Source organism: Chenopodium quinoa, unplaced genomic scaffold, assembly GCF_001683475.1.
Source record: "Chenopodium quinoa cultivar QQ74 unplaced genomic scaffold, ASM168347v1, whole genome shotgun sequence".
Lineage (NCBI taxonomy): Eukaryota > Viridiplantae > Streptophyta > Magnoliopsida > Caryophyllales > Amaranthaceae > Chenopodium > Chenopodium quinoa.
Window position 1 is genome coordinate 3,880,482 of NW_018744537.1, and position 18,259 is coordinate 3,898,740.

General features: G+C 28.2%; 1 protein-coding gene across 1 annotated transcript; it reads right to left on the minus strand.

Moving 5' to 3' along the window:
• Window positions 1-699: 699 nt before the first annotated feature.
• Window positions 700-5,212, minus strand: LOC110698899 (auxin-induced protein IAA6-like). Its single transcript, XM_021876404.1, has 3 exons — window positions 4,735-5,212; window positions 3,380-3,473; window positions 700-899 (listed from the first exon to the last, which is right to left on the minus strand). Exons 1-3 carry the CDS (start codon window positions 5,105-5,107, stop codon window positions 806-808), a joined length of 561 nt encoding a protein of 186 aa, XP_021732096.1. The 5' UTR covers window positions 5,108-5,212; the 3' UTR covers window positions 700-805.
• Between the last annotated feature and the right edge of the window lie 13,047 nt (window positions 5,213-18,259).

The following is an 18,259-nucleotide window of genomic DNA, read 5'->3' on the forward strand; positions in this document are numbered from 1 at the left end:
CCATATATACCAGGCCAGCAGGCACCATCAAACCATCACTTCAACCACCAATGTCGCCCTTGGAAAAACATGCACCACCAAAATCCACTCCAACTCTCTCAAAACTATCCAACCTCCACCAAAAATCCACCTTTCCACCATGCAACTACCCTCGACGGCCACAACTGAAAATCCACCACAAAACCACCCGCTCACAACCCCCAAAAACTACCCATAACCCACTAAATCATCCCTAACACCCTAAGAGCAAGCCCTAAACACAACACCACCAACCTTAATATTATCAACTAAACAACAAAATGTCCAAGTTGTAGGTTTGACTCTAATACTATGACAAACTTTATGTTAAAGGAGAATGTAAATATTGTTTAATATATTGAACAAATCATCAAGTATATATGTACTAAAAATATCTGAGTCGATTATACTAGTGCATTAACATAACATACCCAATCTTATTATAACAAATACTCTACAATACATAACAAGAACTATAGATCGATATAATATTTTTTCTAAGTAGTGGGTTGTAAATTAACATTTTCATCTTAATGAATAAAGAAACATATAGATATATAGCTAGTACTTCGTAAATGAATTGCTAGCTAAAATATAAATAAACACAAAGTAATTAAGTTATAACAAAAACAGCCATGTATCAAGAAATTTTCTCTATATAAGGCATCTACTATGTATATATTTCTTAGTAATAATTCATAATAATAATAATAATAATAATAAAGTCTACAATTTGCGTAGTTTTTTCTTAATTTCTTTGATTTTCGCCGTTCAAAAGTAGCATTTTTCATCCATGGCAATGCTTCTTAGATTGCAAACCAAAGCCCTTTGCGTCTGCTCTTTTCATGATCCTCAGCCTCTTGCAAGATTCTACAAACAAACTGTGCAAATCAAAATAAAAATTCTAATTAGTAATATAATTAAGTTATGTAGAAAACCTAGCGATGCAACTTTATTTACACCTTATTTTCTTTTGGAGTGTAATCACATTATTTTCGAATGGAGAGAGCACTCGTGTACGATTATTAGTGAGATGATTTCTCAATACTCAAAGCATTCTAATTGACAATTTATTACTCTGTAGTATAAACAATAATCTCAAAGAAAATAACTGGCCTTTAAAATATGATACGAGTGTTAATATTACCCATAACAATGTATCGATGTTATAATGGTACAAAATTGTACGCAATTGCAGTATATGAAATAACAATACTTTGTATGTACAATAAGGTTGTTCAATTGACAAGTTATGGACAGTTATTATGCGGAGTTTTAAGTATGCCGGAAAAATGTGGTCCATAAAACTTTACTACAAATGCTTTATTTGGTTAACTTTTGTTAAGTAAGCCTTTTATACAACAAGTTATAAGCACAAGATAGTGCTTTGAAAGAGAAGACAGCCTAAAAAGAGGAAAAGTTATGGGAATTAAAGTTGATTGAAGTTTGGATTTAAAGTAATTCCGTTGTTTTACATATGCTTTGCTACTAGGTTAGTCCGTTTTTATTTCTTCGTTTTAATGTAACATTTTTATTGAAAATGGTGTGTCACGCGTTACTCAAGCCGCCCTTACTAAATCTGCCTACGATAGAGAGATACACAAAGGATATATGAAGTACTTCATATGATGTACTCCATATGTAGTTAGACAACATCTAATATTAATGATTTTAGTTTTAATCTTCCATGTGGAAACTTTAATAAATTAAAAGTAGAAAGATTAAAAAAGAACAAAGGGAGTATTATCATACGTCACCACAACTAGATGTATAGCAAGATCAAAAACTTACTATACAAAAATAGCCATGCTCCTTTTGTATGATATATAAAAGGTGACAATGTGTCAATGTTTCATATTCACGTAACATGTTCGTACTGATCAATGAAAGTGTTAAAATGCCTCAATCTCATTTAGATATACATTTACAATTCGACTTGCTTTGTAAGTAATAATAATGATGAAAAAATTTTACATGTGACTTTTGTTAGTAAAATTTTATGGGATTAAATTATGACATCCATGAAATTGAAATTCCATCTCCAATATTTGTTAAATTGTTATTGCTAATCCCATTGAAAAAATTAAAGAAAATAATTGCATATCAATTTGTTACTATTACTTATTACTCGTACCACAATTTAATTAAAGGCCCTTATCAAACAAGCCAAAAACAATAAGTAGTACTAGTAGAAAGAAAAGATATGGTTTTGTCAAATAAAATTTCCTAGACCGACACTTTCATTTTTGGAGTCGAGGCAGTAGGCCAGTACATAATAGAAATTTTGTATTATGATATGGAAATTCATTTTCACCAATTTTCCGAGAATGCGGCGTTGCACTATTGTAAGAAAACGCTAGGAGTCCAATCAACAAAAAGTAAGTCCTCCTCTTTCCGGACAAGACATATAAAGAGACTTGCAAGCATATTCATTACCGTTCACTATTGTCCTCTCCTTAGCTTGCGAGAGACCTTTCTTTATAACCAAGTATTTATTTTAGAATTTTAGATCTGTTATTAGGTTGTTACTCATAGAGAAGATATGATATAAATTCAAAAGTGTTTAGGGTTTCATCAATTTTCGATCCAAATCACTATAACACGAAATCGCAGTGTAAGGTCTCCATTGAAAAGATGTAAAGACGTCGAAGAACACTGCTCGCATCATGAAGTGGTAGAATTGGAGTTGTGCTCGAGTTTGCTTAAAATTAATTGTTATGGGCATGAAAGTAATGTAAATTTTTTTAAATCTTCCGTGATTTACAGATCTTGATAATTATTGTAAATGACTTATAACTTATTATTCATGATATAATTTTTTTTTCCATAAAAATAAATGAAGAAGTTATTACCAAACATCATAAGTATCAAATAGCCATCAATGTTAAAGCATTATTCATTTGAATCATTCCGCATAGGTCACCATTAAAAACAAAGAAATAATATTCTCTAATGTAATACGTACTATACATCCTCTATTTTTTACTAGTTGACACATTTTGACTTCAAAACTATTCACCTAAGTTACATAGACTTCCTTGTGTAATTAATACTTAAGATGAAAAAAGTATAGTGATGTTAGGTCTTATTAGATTATTCTTCCCAATACATCTTCCAAATAGTAAATAACAACCTATATTATAATTTATATTGGTAAGTGAAGATATAGATGATTGAAATCATGCAATGAAAAACATGACTAGAGCAGAATTGTGTCAATCAAAAGGAAACAAAGAGAGTAATATTTACTTAAAAATATTAAAAAGAAATTCATCTAAAGGAGCAAATTATATATAGAAAAATATAAGCTAGAGTAAATTTAAAATAAAATTGCGTTAGTTTATGATTGGTAAATACTTACTTCCATGGGACATCCCCAACAAGCAGCCAATCTCCATCTTTGTCTTCATAAATAGGAATGTACTCAGAATTGTCTGCATCTTCCAATGCCTCTTCTGTTAATTAATATACAAAATTAATTAGCACCTTTATAATTTCCTTGTAGTTTGGAGGCTCAAGTATCGAATTTAATTTAATTAGACATTAATGATCAATGGTGCTTGAGATCATGGCTCCTATATATATGCTTGATGAATGATAAATTTTACTTGTGACCTAAGGTATAGAGCAAAGTGATTGCATGTTTTTGCTCATTCATGGATTATTTTTTGATTAATGATTGACATAGGTTTATCTTAATTTCTCGACTCATGTAAATGTTTATATATATACACTTTGGTAACTAAACTGTTTCAACTTAAATTACTCCGTATTAGAAAGTTGAAGTTGTAAAAGTATACATTAATTAAGACAAATCAAACAAGATTTCACAAGACTATTTTGTTAGTTAAGTATAAATCATCAAAGATTCAAAGATAATCACAATAAATAAATATATATATATATATATATATATATATATTGCATATGTTAGCAGTATTAAAGTTAAAATGTTGTAACTAAAAATAAATTAATGAATTACTTCATATGAGGAGCGAGTAAAATATGGATTTGGTTGGTTGGTCTTGAATAATGAATATTAATACAATACCTCGAATTCGAAAGCAGCAACCAAAACATCCAGTGTGAGCAGGATGTTTGCATGTATAGGAAAATAATCAAATTATATAATTCTATTGTTTATGCATGGACTTGCATACCGCTCTATGCACATGTGAAAGTAAATTAATTAGCTAAATGAAAAGGCAAACATCTTAATTAGCTAGCTAATCTAATCATTGAGACATTGACCTTCGCCTAACAAAAAGTTAAGGAGGGGTATAAATTATGGAATAGTATATCTAATGTATATTGAGCTTTTCTTCTGAAAATCATTATGTTCAATTATTTAAAACATTAAAGATATGTAGTTATGAAGTATACATTATTGTCACAAAAATGTAAACAACACACAAACAATAAACTTATTCAATGATGCATGATGCACAACAAAAGGTCTAATATTTATTTGACAATAAAACGAACCATATTTTCAAATATACGAGTATAGCTTATCTTTATATAGTAAATTAAGAGCCGCTTTTAAAAATAATAATGCTAATTTACAATGGATCGCAACAATTATGTGCATTTTAATTTAAAAACAATTTTGTTGACATTTCAAGATTATCTTTCTTTGCAGATTGGATAAATCCCGTGCATGGCATTCACTGTGGTATAAGAAATAAAGAAGAAGAAAATGAAGAAGTTACTTACTAATGCCAGAGCAGCTAAACAGATTTTCAACAGCCGCAACAAGATCAGAATACTCTTGATAACAATTAACATCAATTTTCCTAAGAAAAGGTACACCATCCATGCTAATCTTGATCAACCTCTTAGAAGCCTCTTGGCATTCCTTCTCACTACCAATGCTCCTCCTCCTATACGAGCACACGGGCGGCCACCCGACTGCCGGGCTTTTATTACTCGCCACCGCCACTTTCGCCGTCCGACCACCACCTAGCTCAGAATACACCCTCTTCTTCTCATTACTTTTGACCTCCCCTTGGTCACATGAAACCCTAGCTCCACCAGGAAGCCCTAGCCTTAACTCGGTGATCTCATGTTCGAATCCCGCTTTAGACATTTTCTTAGCTTAGCTTGCTCTTAATATGTTAAAGGAAAGTTATGAATTGTGTTTTATGAGATGAAGTTGAATAATAATGAGTTCGTTCGTAAAAATTGCAAACAAAGTTGTTTTTATACAAAATGAGAAGAGAAGGCATGGAATGATCAAGGACAGGTCAAAGAGTGGGAAGTGGTCGGTCACATGAGAGGCAAAAGTGGGCCACCCTTTGTGTTAAGGAAAATTAAAATAATATTTTATTATTTATTATAATTAAAACATATGTAACAAAACATATGAAAGGCTAAGATATTAAATTATAATATAAAGTTTTAATTAGAATGCGTGGGGTACACATAATCAAGATCAAACGGCTAATATTCTCCTGATTAATTGGTGGAAGTTTGATTAGGACGAGTTTGATATGGTGGATGGAAACATAGCATGTGAGTTTTTGCCTTATTGTGGGAAGAAGTAGGGTATATTATAGCAAAAATCGTGGACATCCATCATGTATTCGTGTCAATTGAATGGTACATATATACTTATATCATGCATCTTTTTGTTAACACTTACTACTCCCGTACTCCGATCTATTTCTAAATACTTACAACATTTGTATGAACATATAGTTTTATAATAATTTGTCGGTAGTACATAAAAATGAATTGAAAAAATATGCAAGTGGAGTTAATAGGAAGGTACGTATTTTAAATTGTTTGTGGGAGAAAAAGAGAGAGCGACGGATAACAAATAATTAGTACAAGTGGAGTTCATGAGAGAGTGATACTTTGACCTTGTTTGGTAAAAAGCTTCTAAGAGAGCTTTTAACTTATTGAGCCTACTAGAGATTTGACCATATATAATGAAAAAGACTAATTTGAGTGTATGGTAAGCTAACTTTCGGGCTCAAAACATGAGCTTTTTTAAATTAGCTTATTTAAACCTTTCGCATTTTGATAAGTTCATGATACACTAAAATAGCTAATAGTTAATAGTTGTTTACCAAACATGTTTACATCTACATAAGCTGTCATTTCCACAACAAGTTAGTCAAACTTGTTAATACATAAGTTGTCATTTCCACAACAAGCTAGCTAATCAAACCAATTATATCAATCAGGTACTAGCTAATTACCAAGCAAGACCTTTATAATGAAATAGTGTAAGTGAGATTGGTGAAAGACATAAATAATAGTAATCCCATTAATTACAAATAGAAAGTGTAAAAGTATTCAAAAATGGCCGGACAAATGTGACAAATTAAATATTGCGATATTTAGGAACGGATGGCAGTGATTAGGTTTGAATAAAGAGATAATTATATAAATGATAATAGTGAATTTCTAGTCTAAGTTGAGTAACTTATGATTTGAACTTATTGTTATAGTGAAAGTTTAGTGGCTAATTGGCTATATATTACCTTATCTAGCTATATAGTAGACGTGTTTTGGACCGATAAAAACACCCTAATCACCAGGGGTAGCTAGTACGGAGTAGCTAGCTACCAAATGCACATCCATAACTAACAACTTCGCTTAACTATGAACTATATTAATTATATTTAATGAGCTCTCTAAAAAAAAAGGTGCACCTTGTTAATGTGAGCAGTACATCAAATCATAGCAAAGCAAGTGTATTTAATTATTATAAGTTGTTCCAATAATCTTCTTTTCACACACGATTAACTATCATTATATATTATAAAAAACAAAAACTCAGTTCGAATTTGACATAGCGTATGATAGGTCTAAATAGGCCAATAGACAAAATGGTCCGAAGTAATAGACTAAACGTTTATAAATAGGCAAAAAGTCTTAATCCATATTCTCTGGATTAGACAATCTGGTCCTCCGAACAGTCTCACGCACCCATAACGTGTGATTAGAATAGCACCTTGTTTTAATTGATGATCTAAGCATTTGATTTGACTTGTTTTAGTATTAGTTGTTTTGATTATGAAATAAAATTGCGTCAATTCTCTAAATGTGTGTTTTTATCGATAATCAAAGTAGATGCCATATATTATGACTTTGCACCAAAAAAAAAAAAAGTAGATGCCATATGACTTATTGTTAATGAATGATGATTACTCTTCTCATTGTAAAAAAAAAATACTGGATACAAGTAATAATAATGCTAGCATAACTTGATTTCTTTCCACATTATGATGTGTGTAAAAGTACGTACGTAAACAACACAGGGTTCAAACAAATATGTTTACACATTTAGTGAACTAACAATGTATGTGAATACAAACTTACAAAGATTACATTAATTATGTGTATTCTGAATTAGACTATTTTATTATACGAAGTATATATATATATATACATTATTGTTGTGGTTAAACATTATCATCACAAATGTTTCTTCAAAATCTAATTACTGGTTGTTCTGTGTGTATTCCTACGGTTTGAAAAGCTTGGTGCTGTGTTGGATATTGTGGGTTTAGTACGGTCTACAATATTATCGTACGTAAAATAATTAATCACCCCACAAGTCCACAACCTACAAATTAATATGGCTAATGGATGGTTCAAACTAGAAACCTATAAACCATATTAAAGTAGTTTATATTATTTCATTCAAAAATAGATTTAAAAGCTAAGGTTAAAAAGTATGCTAGGGCTACTGCTTATTTCAAAATCTATTACGGAGTACAAAATTTATGAATATCACTAAATTTAAAGAAACTTTTAAATTAATTATTTTTTGTACAATTTTAATTTTAATGTAGTTAACATATCAAAAAAAAATAATTGCACCACACCGTCTCGCACCAAATTGTATTTTGCGGTGTGGTGATGAGGTGTGATTTGTTGATTTATTTATAATTATTTATTATTCTTTTGTATTGTGATTTGATTTGTCTTCACCATTTAGTTTGATTTGGGTCTTAAACCCTATCAAACCTAACCACGAACATACTAGTAATCTCATGAATAATGTAAACTTATATTTATTGAATCGGATCAACAAATTTATGTTAACTAGGAAGATATAGTTTTTTTTTTTTTTTTGGGACAAAACACAAGGAAGATATAGTTAATGCAGGTTTAATAGAAAATCAAAGCAGGAAATCCTCCATTATTAGAGGGTTGTTGGATTTTAATCAACACTATGGTCAATTAATATTTAGCAATTGTTTTCTTATAGTCAAAATTTGTACTCTGTCCATCCCAATATATAGTTCTTATTTGTGTTTTTTCACGGTATTTAAGAAATGGGAGGTGAAAGTAAATAAAGTACATAAAAAAAAAGAGGTGAAAAGTACAATTATAGACAAAAGTTAGAGAGGAGAAAGTGAATAAAGTACATAAAAAAGATAAAAAGTACAATTATAGACAAAAGTTAGAAAGAGAAAGTGGAAAAAAGTACAAGGTAAGTGAAAAATTTATGGGTAATTTAGGAAGTACAATGAATAAAGTTAAAAAAAATGAGGGTATAATGGTCTTTATATACTATCCAAAAATAGAAACAGGAAGATAATTTTGAGTTTCCAAAATAGGAAAACAGAAACTATAATATGGGACGGAGGAGGGAGTAAATTTTAACATAATTTTCTTATATACAATCTATTACGTATAATATTTATTAAAGGCAAAGAAATATTACTATCAATAATAAGTCACATATCACCTCCTCTATGCAAAGTGCAAAGACGTTCATTCAAATGAATAAGCTCTTCATATACAAAATGTGTCCAAGCTATTAATTTAATTAATACATAAAATTTAAATTAGTTGTCCATTATTTAAGAGATTAACTAGTATTTGGGTCCAAGCAATGCTTCATTCGGGTCATTAGACTCATTACATAGGGTTAACAATTAGTAAACACTTAATTTATGGCTCAATTATAATTCTTTAATTAGATTTGTTATTTATATTGTCATTCATTACATATTAATTTTATTTTTTTTCAAATTAGAATATAAATTAAAGTATAATATAGTTTTATGGTAAGCCATTTATTGTTTGAATTGAAGGTTACCTGTTCAAATCTTATATGAATAACTCTTATAAATAAGTTGATGACATGCATGAAATGACAAATAAAAGGAGAAGTGTGCCTCGTGGCACATATACTTCATTTTGAACGCTTTTTAATTTATAGTATAGAATATTTATAATGGTAAATTAGTGTATTGCACATTTGCACACCATGCAAAATCATTATATTTACTACCATCATTGTGAGAAAATTACTCATTTTTATATTAAATAAACATGTGCATATATAGATTTCTTAATATATATGATTGGGTATATAATATACTCTTAATTATATATGATAACTATAAATTAAATAATTTGTTGTACCATATTTAGTAGGAAGCCATATATGAAATTTCTAGAATTTTTTCATTTAACAAACAATATAGATATGGTATACTATCAATGAAATTAATCAAAACGGCAACAACTCCATAAAACAATATTGACATGATACATATCTTAGCTAATATTGAGATCACTGTATTTAATAGTAAATCATTTTATAACATAAGACACAAAATGCTCATGGGTTCAATAAAATTTTTAATTAAAAACTACAACAAGAAAATGAAAAAAAAATAAAATTTGTTTCAACTTCCAAAGCACAAATTTTATTTATTCTCCTACATGTAAATCTTAGAACCGAAAAAATATATACGATCACAAAATTAAATATATGTATTTATATACAAAAATTAAACTACTACTAGTATACATTAGCTTATTATTTCTAGTTGAACGAACTACTTATTAATGGTTATGGAATATAAATTAAATGGACCGACATGGGAACATTTATAATTAAGCTTAAAATTTTTTGGTTCATGTTTATACTACAAATCGTATTAATTAGGTATATGAATTATGGCTTTAGTGTATGATTTTCCTGGTTTTGCATGTGCAATCATAAGAAAATATCAGCCATTTGTATGATTTAAGTAGGTACGGAGTATATCATCTATTCATTTTAATCATTGACTTAAAACCGTTAAAGCTGATTAGTTTGTTAATTACTAATAAAGTAATAAGTGAATCATTAAATTGGTTACGACATTATAAAATATGCATGTAACAACTTAACTAAAGTTGTTGATTATTCATCTAGATAGTCATTGTGCCCTCGTAATACAATGGAACTGTATGTTGTGCTTCAATTTTTTTTTTTGATTTTAATTAGTTTAATACACCTATTGGCAAAATTAACGGTAGCAGGTAGCTTTTAACGGTCGAGTAACAGGTAACTGTTAGATTAGCAAGTAACTATCAATTAGTAGTGGGTACAAGTTAGCTATTAATGTAGCGGTTAATAGAATGAGTGTATGGCAAAAATAGCGGTTGAAATGTTAAAATACAATAAAAACACATGCATAATATTTAAAAAGTAAACAAAATTTGTCAAAAGCTACCTGCTACCTTTTAAACGGTAATATTTTTAACGTTTGACAAAAGCTACTTAAACGCTACCTCTATCACCAACCGCTACATGAAACGCTACCTTATCAAACACACTTATTTTTTTATACTAGTATTTTGGTCCAAACGCTAACTGCTATCTAAAACACTACAAATTTATATATTTCCCTAATTTGATTTATATGTATTTCAAAAGCTTCTAGCCAAGACTGTCAAATATATATATCATGCATCTTAATTAATGTACCATGCTCAAGGTATAATCAACCCTTTTTTTCCTCGTACATAAGTCGTTTTTTTTTAAACATACATATGCTTAAAGAGAATAAAAGGCAAAATTAGTGATTGTTCGTTCTTTCGCCAATTCGTTGGCGTTTTGGATTTTGTCTTTTAATCTTGTAAATGTTGCACCATTTGAAGTTCTTGCCGATTATTCTTATTTTACTTTGCTCATTTGGTGCTTGCAAGCAGTTTTGTAAATTCTATAGTACAAGATATACATTAACTAGTATTATCACTTAATTGGTTTATTATTGTCTTTTTTTTTTTTACACGGTAAGATACGGGGGGTGCCCTTCTATCACAGTAGGGGTGGGGTGAGGATCGAACTCAGGTCACTCCTGGGGGAGATGGAGGGACAAACCCGTTCATCCATTCCATGATCCTCATCTTGTTAGGGATATACATCACTTAATTTGATATCATTTCAAAGTAACTAGTATTATTACTTAATTAGTTCATTATTGTCTTGTTTAGGGATATACATCACTTACTTTGTTATCGTTTCAAAGTAACTATCAATCTACAATCATATCTAATTGTATATTATAGCTACTTATACTATTGAGTTAACTAGGCTCCTAATCATGAAAAGGAATATATTGTCATATATCGTTATATTAAACATTACATAAGCAATAATAATTAATCATATCCAAGTGAGTATCTATAAGCCGATAACATCTAACCGATTGAAGGTATATGTTCATCGGAAATAATTAATTTGATTAAGCATCTATTATATCTAATTACTAATTACTAACTAATTGACTACAAATAATGAAATTCTCATTTTAATAATGAAACGGAGTAATATTCTTGTAAAATGCCTCTTTCCTACCGAACATATGTTCCCGTTGAGTAGACATGGCGTAGAAATTAGAAAGACAAATAATTTGACCCTACAATAAGGTTGCACGTGATATAACCCATGATTCTCCCCCCTAGGATTTATATTTTTATTTTTGGTCGTTTTTTTTTTTAATTTCTAATACAAAAAAATAAAAATAAAAATAGGACAACAATATGATGAATTGATGCCCCATAAGATTAAGAAGCATCCATATAGACCATATTAAGAACAATATGACAATGAAATCCCATGCATAAGATCTTGCTAGCCCTCTAAAATTTGTTTTGTTCTTTTATCTTCCTCCTTCTAATCTGTAGGTCATTTTAAGTTTGTTACTTTGGGGATAAGTTAGAAGACCCTACAATATTTGGTCTGACCCAATATTAGTAATTGTGGCCGGCACTCATTGCTTGGCTAAGATATTAAAATTGTGGTCATGGTTAGTTGGTCGTATTTAGGTCTTGTTCCACTTACGTTATTTTCACTTACATATTTGTAAAAGTTCAAATAAAGTATAATAATTAAAAATCAATTCAAAAAGATATGTTCATGAAAAATAAGTTGTGATAATATATAAAGGATAATAACTAAAACTTAATTCGATCAAAAAGATATGTTCATGAAAAATATATTCAGATCAGATATATAATATAGGTTATTCATGATCAATTTAAAGCTAATATAAGTTCAAATAAGTGAAACTAAGTTTTAATAAGTGATAAATCAAGTAGAGCTGAAGTGCATCCCTAAATGTAATAGAAGTGTTGGAAGTATTATGTTAGATCCTCTCAAGCTCGCTTTATTTTTACTTATTTCAGGAAAAACGTGTTCAAACAAGGATTAATATATAATAAGATATAAGATCTAATATAGGTTAATAAGGTTTGTTCAAGCTCAATTATTAGCTAAATAAGTTCTAAGAAGTTCAGCATGTAAATCCAATCAAGTTTAGAATAGTTTAATTTTGTGCAAATTAGGCCCTTTTTTTGTGAAAACAAGCCATGTTTAGTTTGATGTAAAATATTTTCATAGAAAATGATTTTTTTTTATTTTTTTTTCATTTTCCTTTGTTTGATTTGTGAAGGGTGGAAAACAATTTTTCCAATGGTGAAACATTACATCCTTAATGGTGGAAAATATTTTCCCTTACAAGACAAGGGAAGCCACATTTTTCTCTCTTCTCCTTACCTCCTTTTTACCTTTCGTTCCTTTCATCCATCCTCACATTTTCACCCCTATTACATATTTTTCTATAACTTTTCGTGTATGAAACCAAACAAAGGAAAACTAACTTACAATTATGGTTTTCTTTTAAAATATTGTTTTAATGAAAACTAATTTTTCACTGAAAATATTTTACATCAAACCAAACGGGGCCTTAGTGAAATCAACACAATTGAGCAAACCCTTTTAAAACTAACAATGAAAGTTTTAGCGCACCTAATACAACTTTTCGAAATCCTCAACTTTTAATGTCTATTATAGTACTCATTCTTAAAAACTGAAGGAAAAAAAAATCATAAACTCTCTAAACCAAAGAAAGAATAATAACAACAATATATTATAATCTATCCATAATTATCACTCTTTGAGTAAATAAAGTGTCTTTTCTATGATTTGGGATATATTTCGTATATTAACACAATTAACATTTCATAATTCAATTGTACTCCATAAATTATTGTGAATATTGCACACTAGCTACTTCTTTCATTGATTATTTTTCCTCTGTATAAATCACAAAAGGAAATTAAAGTTTCTACTATGTAAATCACAAAAAAAAATCAAAGTTATGTAAATAATGCGAAGTGACAAATTATCAACTAATATAAAATGAGATTCTACCTCAAATCAAAATAGAAATTAGTGAAAACAAGAGTCTAGAAATGGGGATATAGTAATTTGAACGTGTCATATATGATGACCATTGATTGAGATATAAAATGGGTGGTTCGGGTTGAGAAGTTTACGGTCAATTTTTGGTCCCCGGTGCATGTGAAACCCTCGTGGTCCTATTTACTAATTTTGCATGAGAATACTTAATAAGTTATATGCCCATTTACCTACCTATTCAATCGTGCCTACTTAGCTAACTAGCTTAACTACAAATCTACAATAATAGTCACAACTTTTTTTCCATTTTCAGAAAAATTTACTAATTAGTTTGATGATTAATACGTGACGTGATATCATCATAAATTAATACATGAATATATACTTTCGTATAATGTAAGGTCAATTAAATCTATGAATCTATAATGCACTATATTCTTCTAGAAGTACCCCCATCATATTCTTCCTAATTTCATGATTATCTAGATTCTAGCTTTTTAATGGCAATCTAATATATATTTATAGGAGAGTTTTTTTCCAAAGATGTTAGATATCATCTAGGATTTTTAATTTTAAAAAATTATTAGAGCGCCATGCAAGATTAGTATTTTTAGAGCGTTACTTATAGGATTATGCCATGTAGGATTGTTATTTTAAAGCGCCACTTAAGATTAAAATTAAAAATTTAAATATATTATAAAAACAAAATACTGTCTTTTTAAATTGGAAATTTTATCTAAGAGAAAAGAAACAATTTATTTTAATTCGTATATAAAAAAAAAATACTATAAATTTTTAAAAAATGAAATTCACGTTCAATTGATATTTAAAAAAAAAATTGGATTAGATAATCACGTTAAATTATATAAATAGGAGTTTTTTTCCAAAATTTTAGAGAGCCATCTAGAATTTTAATTTTTAAAAATTATTAGAGCGCCATGTAGGATTAGTATTTTTAGAGCGTTACGTATAGGATTTTTCCACGTAGGATTGTTATTTTAATTTCTTTATAAAGATCAATTGAACATGAATTTCATTTTTGGGCTCAATGTTGATATTTAAAAAAAATTGGATTAGATAAAAAATAATGAAAATATGACAAGTGATTATAATAAAATAATTTATAAAAATATACTAATAAAAAAAATGAAATCATGTTTAATTAAAAAAAATCAGTTTTCTCTAAAAAAAAATAGTTTTAAATTAAATGCAAAAAATTAGAAAAATCCATTGAAATTAAAAATATATCCTTTCTCTTTTTCTAGAAAAAAAAGAAAGGTTCATCATTTATCATTTACTCGTCTTAAAGATTAAGTTATACGTTAAAACAATAAAATTGGCGAATGAAATTTTAAAGTTTAAAATAATAAATATAAAATATTATCTTTTGATATTAAGAATTTCATATAAATATATAGCGAATGAGAGAAATTTTACAATTTATTTTAAAATAAATAAAATAAAAAATATTAAATGATAATATGATATACTACGTACAACGAATAAATAAAGTAACAAATTTTATCACAAATATAGGAAAAAAATATAAGTTGTAAAAAAATACAAACAACCCGTGCGATAGTTAATTAATGATATGTGAATAAAATAATTAGTAGATCCAACCATTATAAGCTAGCTTAGATATTTATATTACAATGTTTTGTAAGGTTTTAAACTCAGGCCCGGTTCACTTCACCTAAAAAAATAAATATTAAGTAAAAATAATTTCACTTCAGATCCAACCATTATAAGCTAGCTTAGATACATTACAATCTTTTGTAAGGTTTTAAACTTAGGCCTGGTTCACTTCACCTTAAGAAAATAATATTAAGTATAAATAATTTCAGTTCAGTAAAAATAATTTCAGTTAAGTAAATATCAGTTCAGTTCAGTAAAAATAATTTCAATTCAGTTAAGTAAAATTCATTAACTTTAAAGAAGAAATATAATAGAAAATCAGTAAAAATAATTTCAGTTCAGCAAAAATAATTTCAGTTCAGTAAAAATAATTCACTTTAACAAAAATAATTCACTTTAGTAAAAATAATTTCAGTTCAGCAAAAATAAGGTGAAGTGAACGGGGCCTGGGCCTTAATCTCGATAATAGTAGATCCAAAAAAATAATCATCCCTTTACATTAACCGTTAAAAGAATAATTTAAATTGTAAGTAAAATATAGGATCAGAGTAGAACACGAATATTCTTTCCTAAGAACATATCGTTATGATTGCATTTTTTAACATTTTTTCTATTTCAATTTATAAAATGGAGTGATGAGTATAAAATAATTTTACTATATATCATTATACCTTGCTTCTACCTCAAAAACATCCTATTTTGAAAATTCTTAACATTTACATTTACAAACAAATAAAGCTGTGAAAAAAAAAAGGTGCAATTAAAGAGATAATGTTAATGTGGTTATATGGTAGGTATGGTGTAAGAAAATAATTGTATGTATGTTTAAAGTAAGAGGAAATGAGTGACAAGATGCACTACATACATATAGGGTTATGGTAATTGTCAAAAATATACGTAAATTGAAAGTGTGAAAAAAATTATGAGATGGACGGAAACGATAAATGTAAAGAATTTTCATATATAGAGTTAGTATATTATTGTTTGTATTACTTTTCATTTATTGATTTGTTTATGGATCATGATAGGTGAAAATGAACCATAAAAACAAAGCAATGTAGCAATACAAAAAGTTTATGGTTGAAGAAAAGTAAAAGATAAAACCAAAAACGAGTATACAAAATTAGAAAGAGCATCTTCATGTTAGTTTGCATGGCAAACTCATCATCAATTTTGCCATTGTGCTACGTACGGATAATTTTGTGGCTTTTATTTTGGTGTAGAATCTTCCATAAGTAGCATCATGCAATAGCAAAAAATTTCATCACAAAAAATAAAAGAAAAAAGAAAAAAAAAAGGCAAATAATAACCATAATTTAATCCATCATGTCACCATTTTTTATGGTTCTTTGTTTATTTACGTGGGCTTTGCAATGCGGAATTTGTGGCAAATTTTACCACCTTCCATTTTTTATAGAAAAAAAAATATATTAAATTTTTTCGCATTTATATTTTGGTGCAAATCTTATTTTGTCATTATGTAATGATGATAGCTTGAAATCGCCATGAACGGAGGAGAATGAGAGAGTAGGGGGTATGTCTTCAATTTAGGCTTTTGTAACCCAAAACAAAAAGGCTAAGATAATGGCATTATCGATGTCTCTTTTGATTGGTATATACTTGATTTGAAGATTTTTATTTTTTAGCTTTTAAGAGATATGTTCATGTAATTAAGCATAGATATACCGTATAATTGTACGTAATACAATTGTTTATTTTAGAATATGGGACTTAATATCCCAACAAAATGTTAGCTCAGTTTTGGTAAGTTCTTTAGAATATCCATGGTAAAAACTCCGTCCATTTTTTTTAATTTTTCATTTACTATTCAGGTGGTTAACTGAATTTTTGATCGTATTTTGTAAATATTATATAAGAAACAAAATTTATATTCTTAGATTTGTTGCAATTTGTAAGAGATATAAATTTCTTATCATTTTTTTTTTGAATTATTGTTCACTACAAGTTGCATAAATCTCGTGCATTGTTTTTTCTAATGGGAAAATTAAACTTTATTATCGATTTTCAAATGTTTTTCACTTCATAAGTCGAGATCTTCTCTTTTTCACAATTGTAGGGAAGCGTTTGGATAAAAACATAGGCACAATTATAGGGAAGCGTTTGGCTAAAAACATAGGCACAATTCTAGGAAAGCGTTTGGTTAAAAACATGGGCTAAAATTTGAACCGGATTTACAATTCATGTGCAACCTTATGTCTCAATACAGTTTAAATGTCAAAGTTGTGAGGTTGGATAGTGAATGTCGATAGAATATTATGCTCCAATTGACGATAAATTTGTAAAAAAAAAAAAACGTAATTTATATATTTATTAGTTTCTTACTATTGTATGTGTAAATTAATCTACCTGTTTCAAATGTAGCACGTTATTCAATTTTGCTATTAATCCTCACGGACAATTTTACTTACTGCTTTAAGATGCATAACGTATATAATTGTTTCATATAATTTTTTTTAGACATGTAATTGTTTTTCTTATAAAATTTGATCTAAAATAGATTATTGTTGGTTAATTCACTAGTACATAACTAACCTTAAGTAACACCCAAAAAGTGTTACATAAAATGGTAAAAGTGTTATTATAGACAATAGGTAACACTTTAGTGAGTGATACATCCGCCCATGTTACCTAAGATCTTATGTAACACTTTGGGTAACATATGGTAACACTATTAAAAGTGTTACTATAAACCTTCTTATGTAACACTTTTTATATTATTAGTATCATTTTTAAAGTGTTACTTATTATTTCTTATGTAACACTTACTTACCTTTAGTATCATTTTTTAATCATATAGTAACACTTTATCTGACATTGTGTATCACTTTTCCAAACTAATGTATCACCTTATTGATTATTAGGTAACATTTTTTCAATCATCTTTTGACATATAATAACACTTTGTTTGACATTATGTATCACTTTTTATAAAATAATGTAACACATTATTAATTAATAAGTAACATATTATTATTACAACAACAAGTACTACTATGATTATTTAAAATATGCAACATTTTTTATTTTTTTAAATATAAAAATAATATTAACATGTACAACAACCAAGAATATGAAACTAAAATATACGATAGACCATAATTTGAATTGATACAATTTCATAAAAAAAATTTAAAA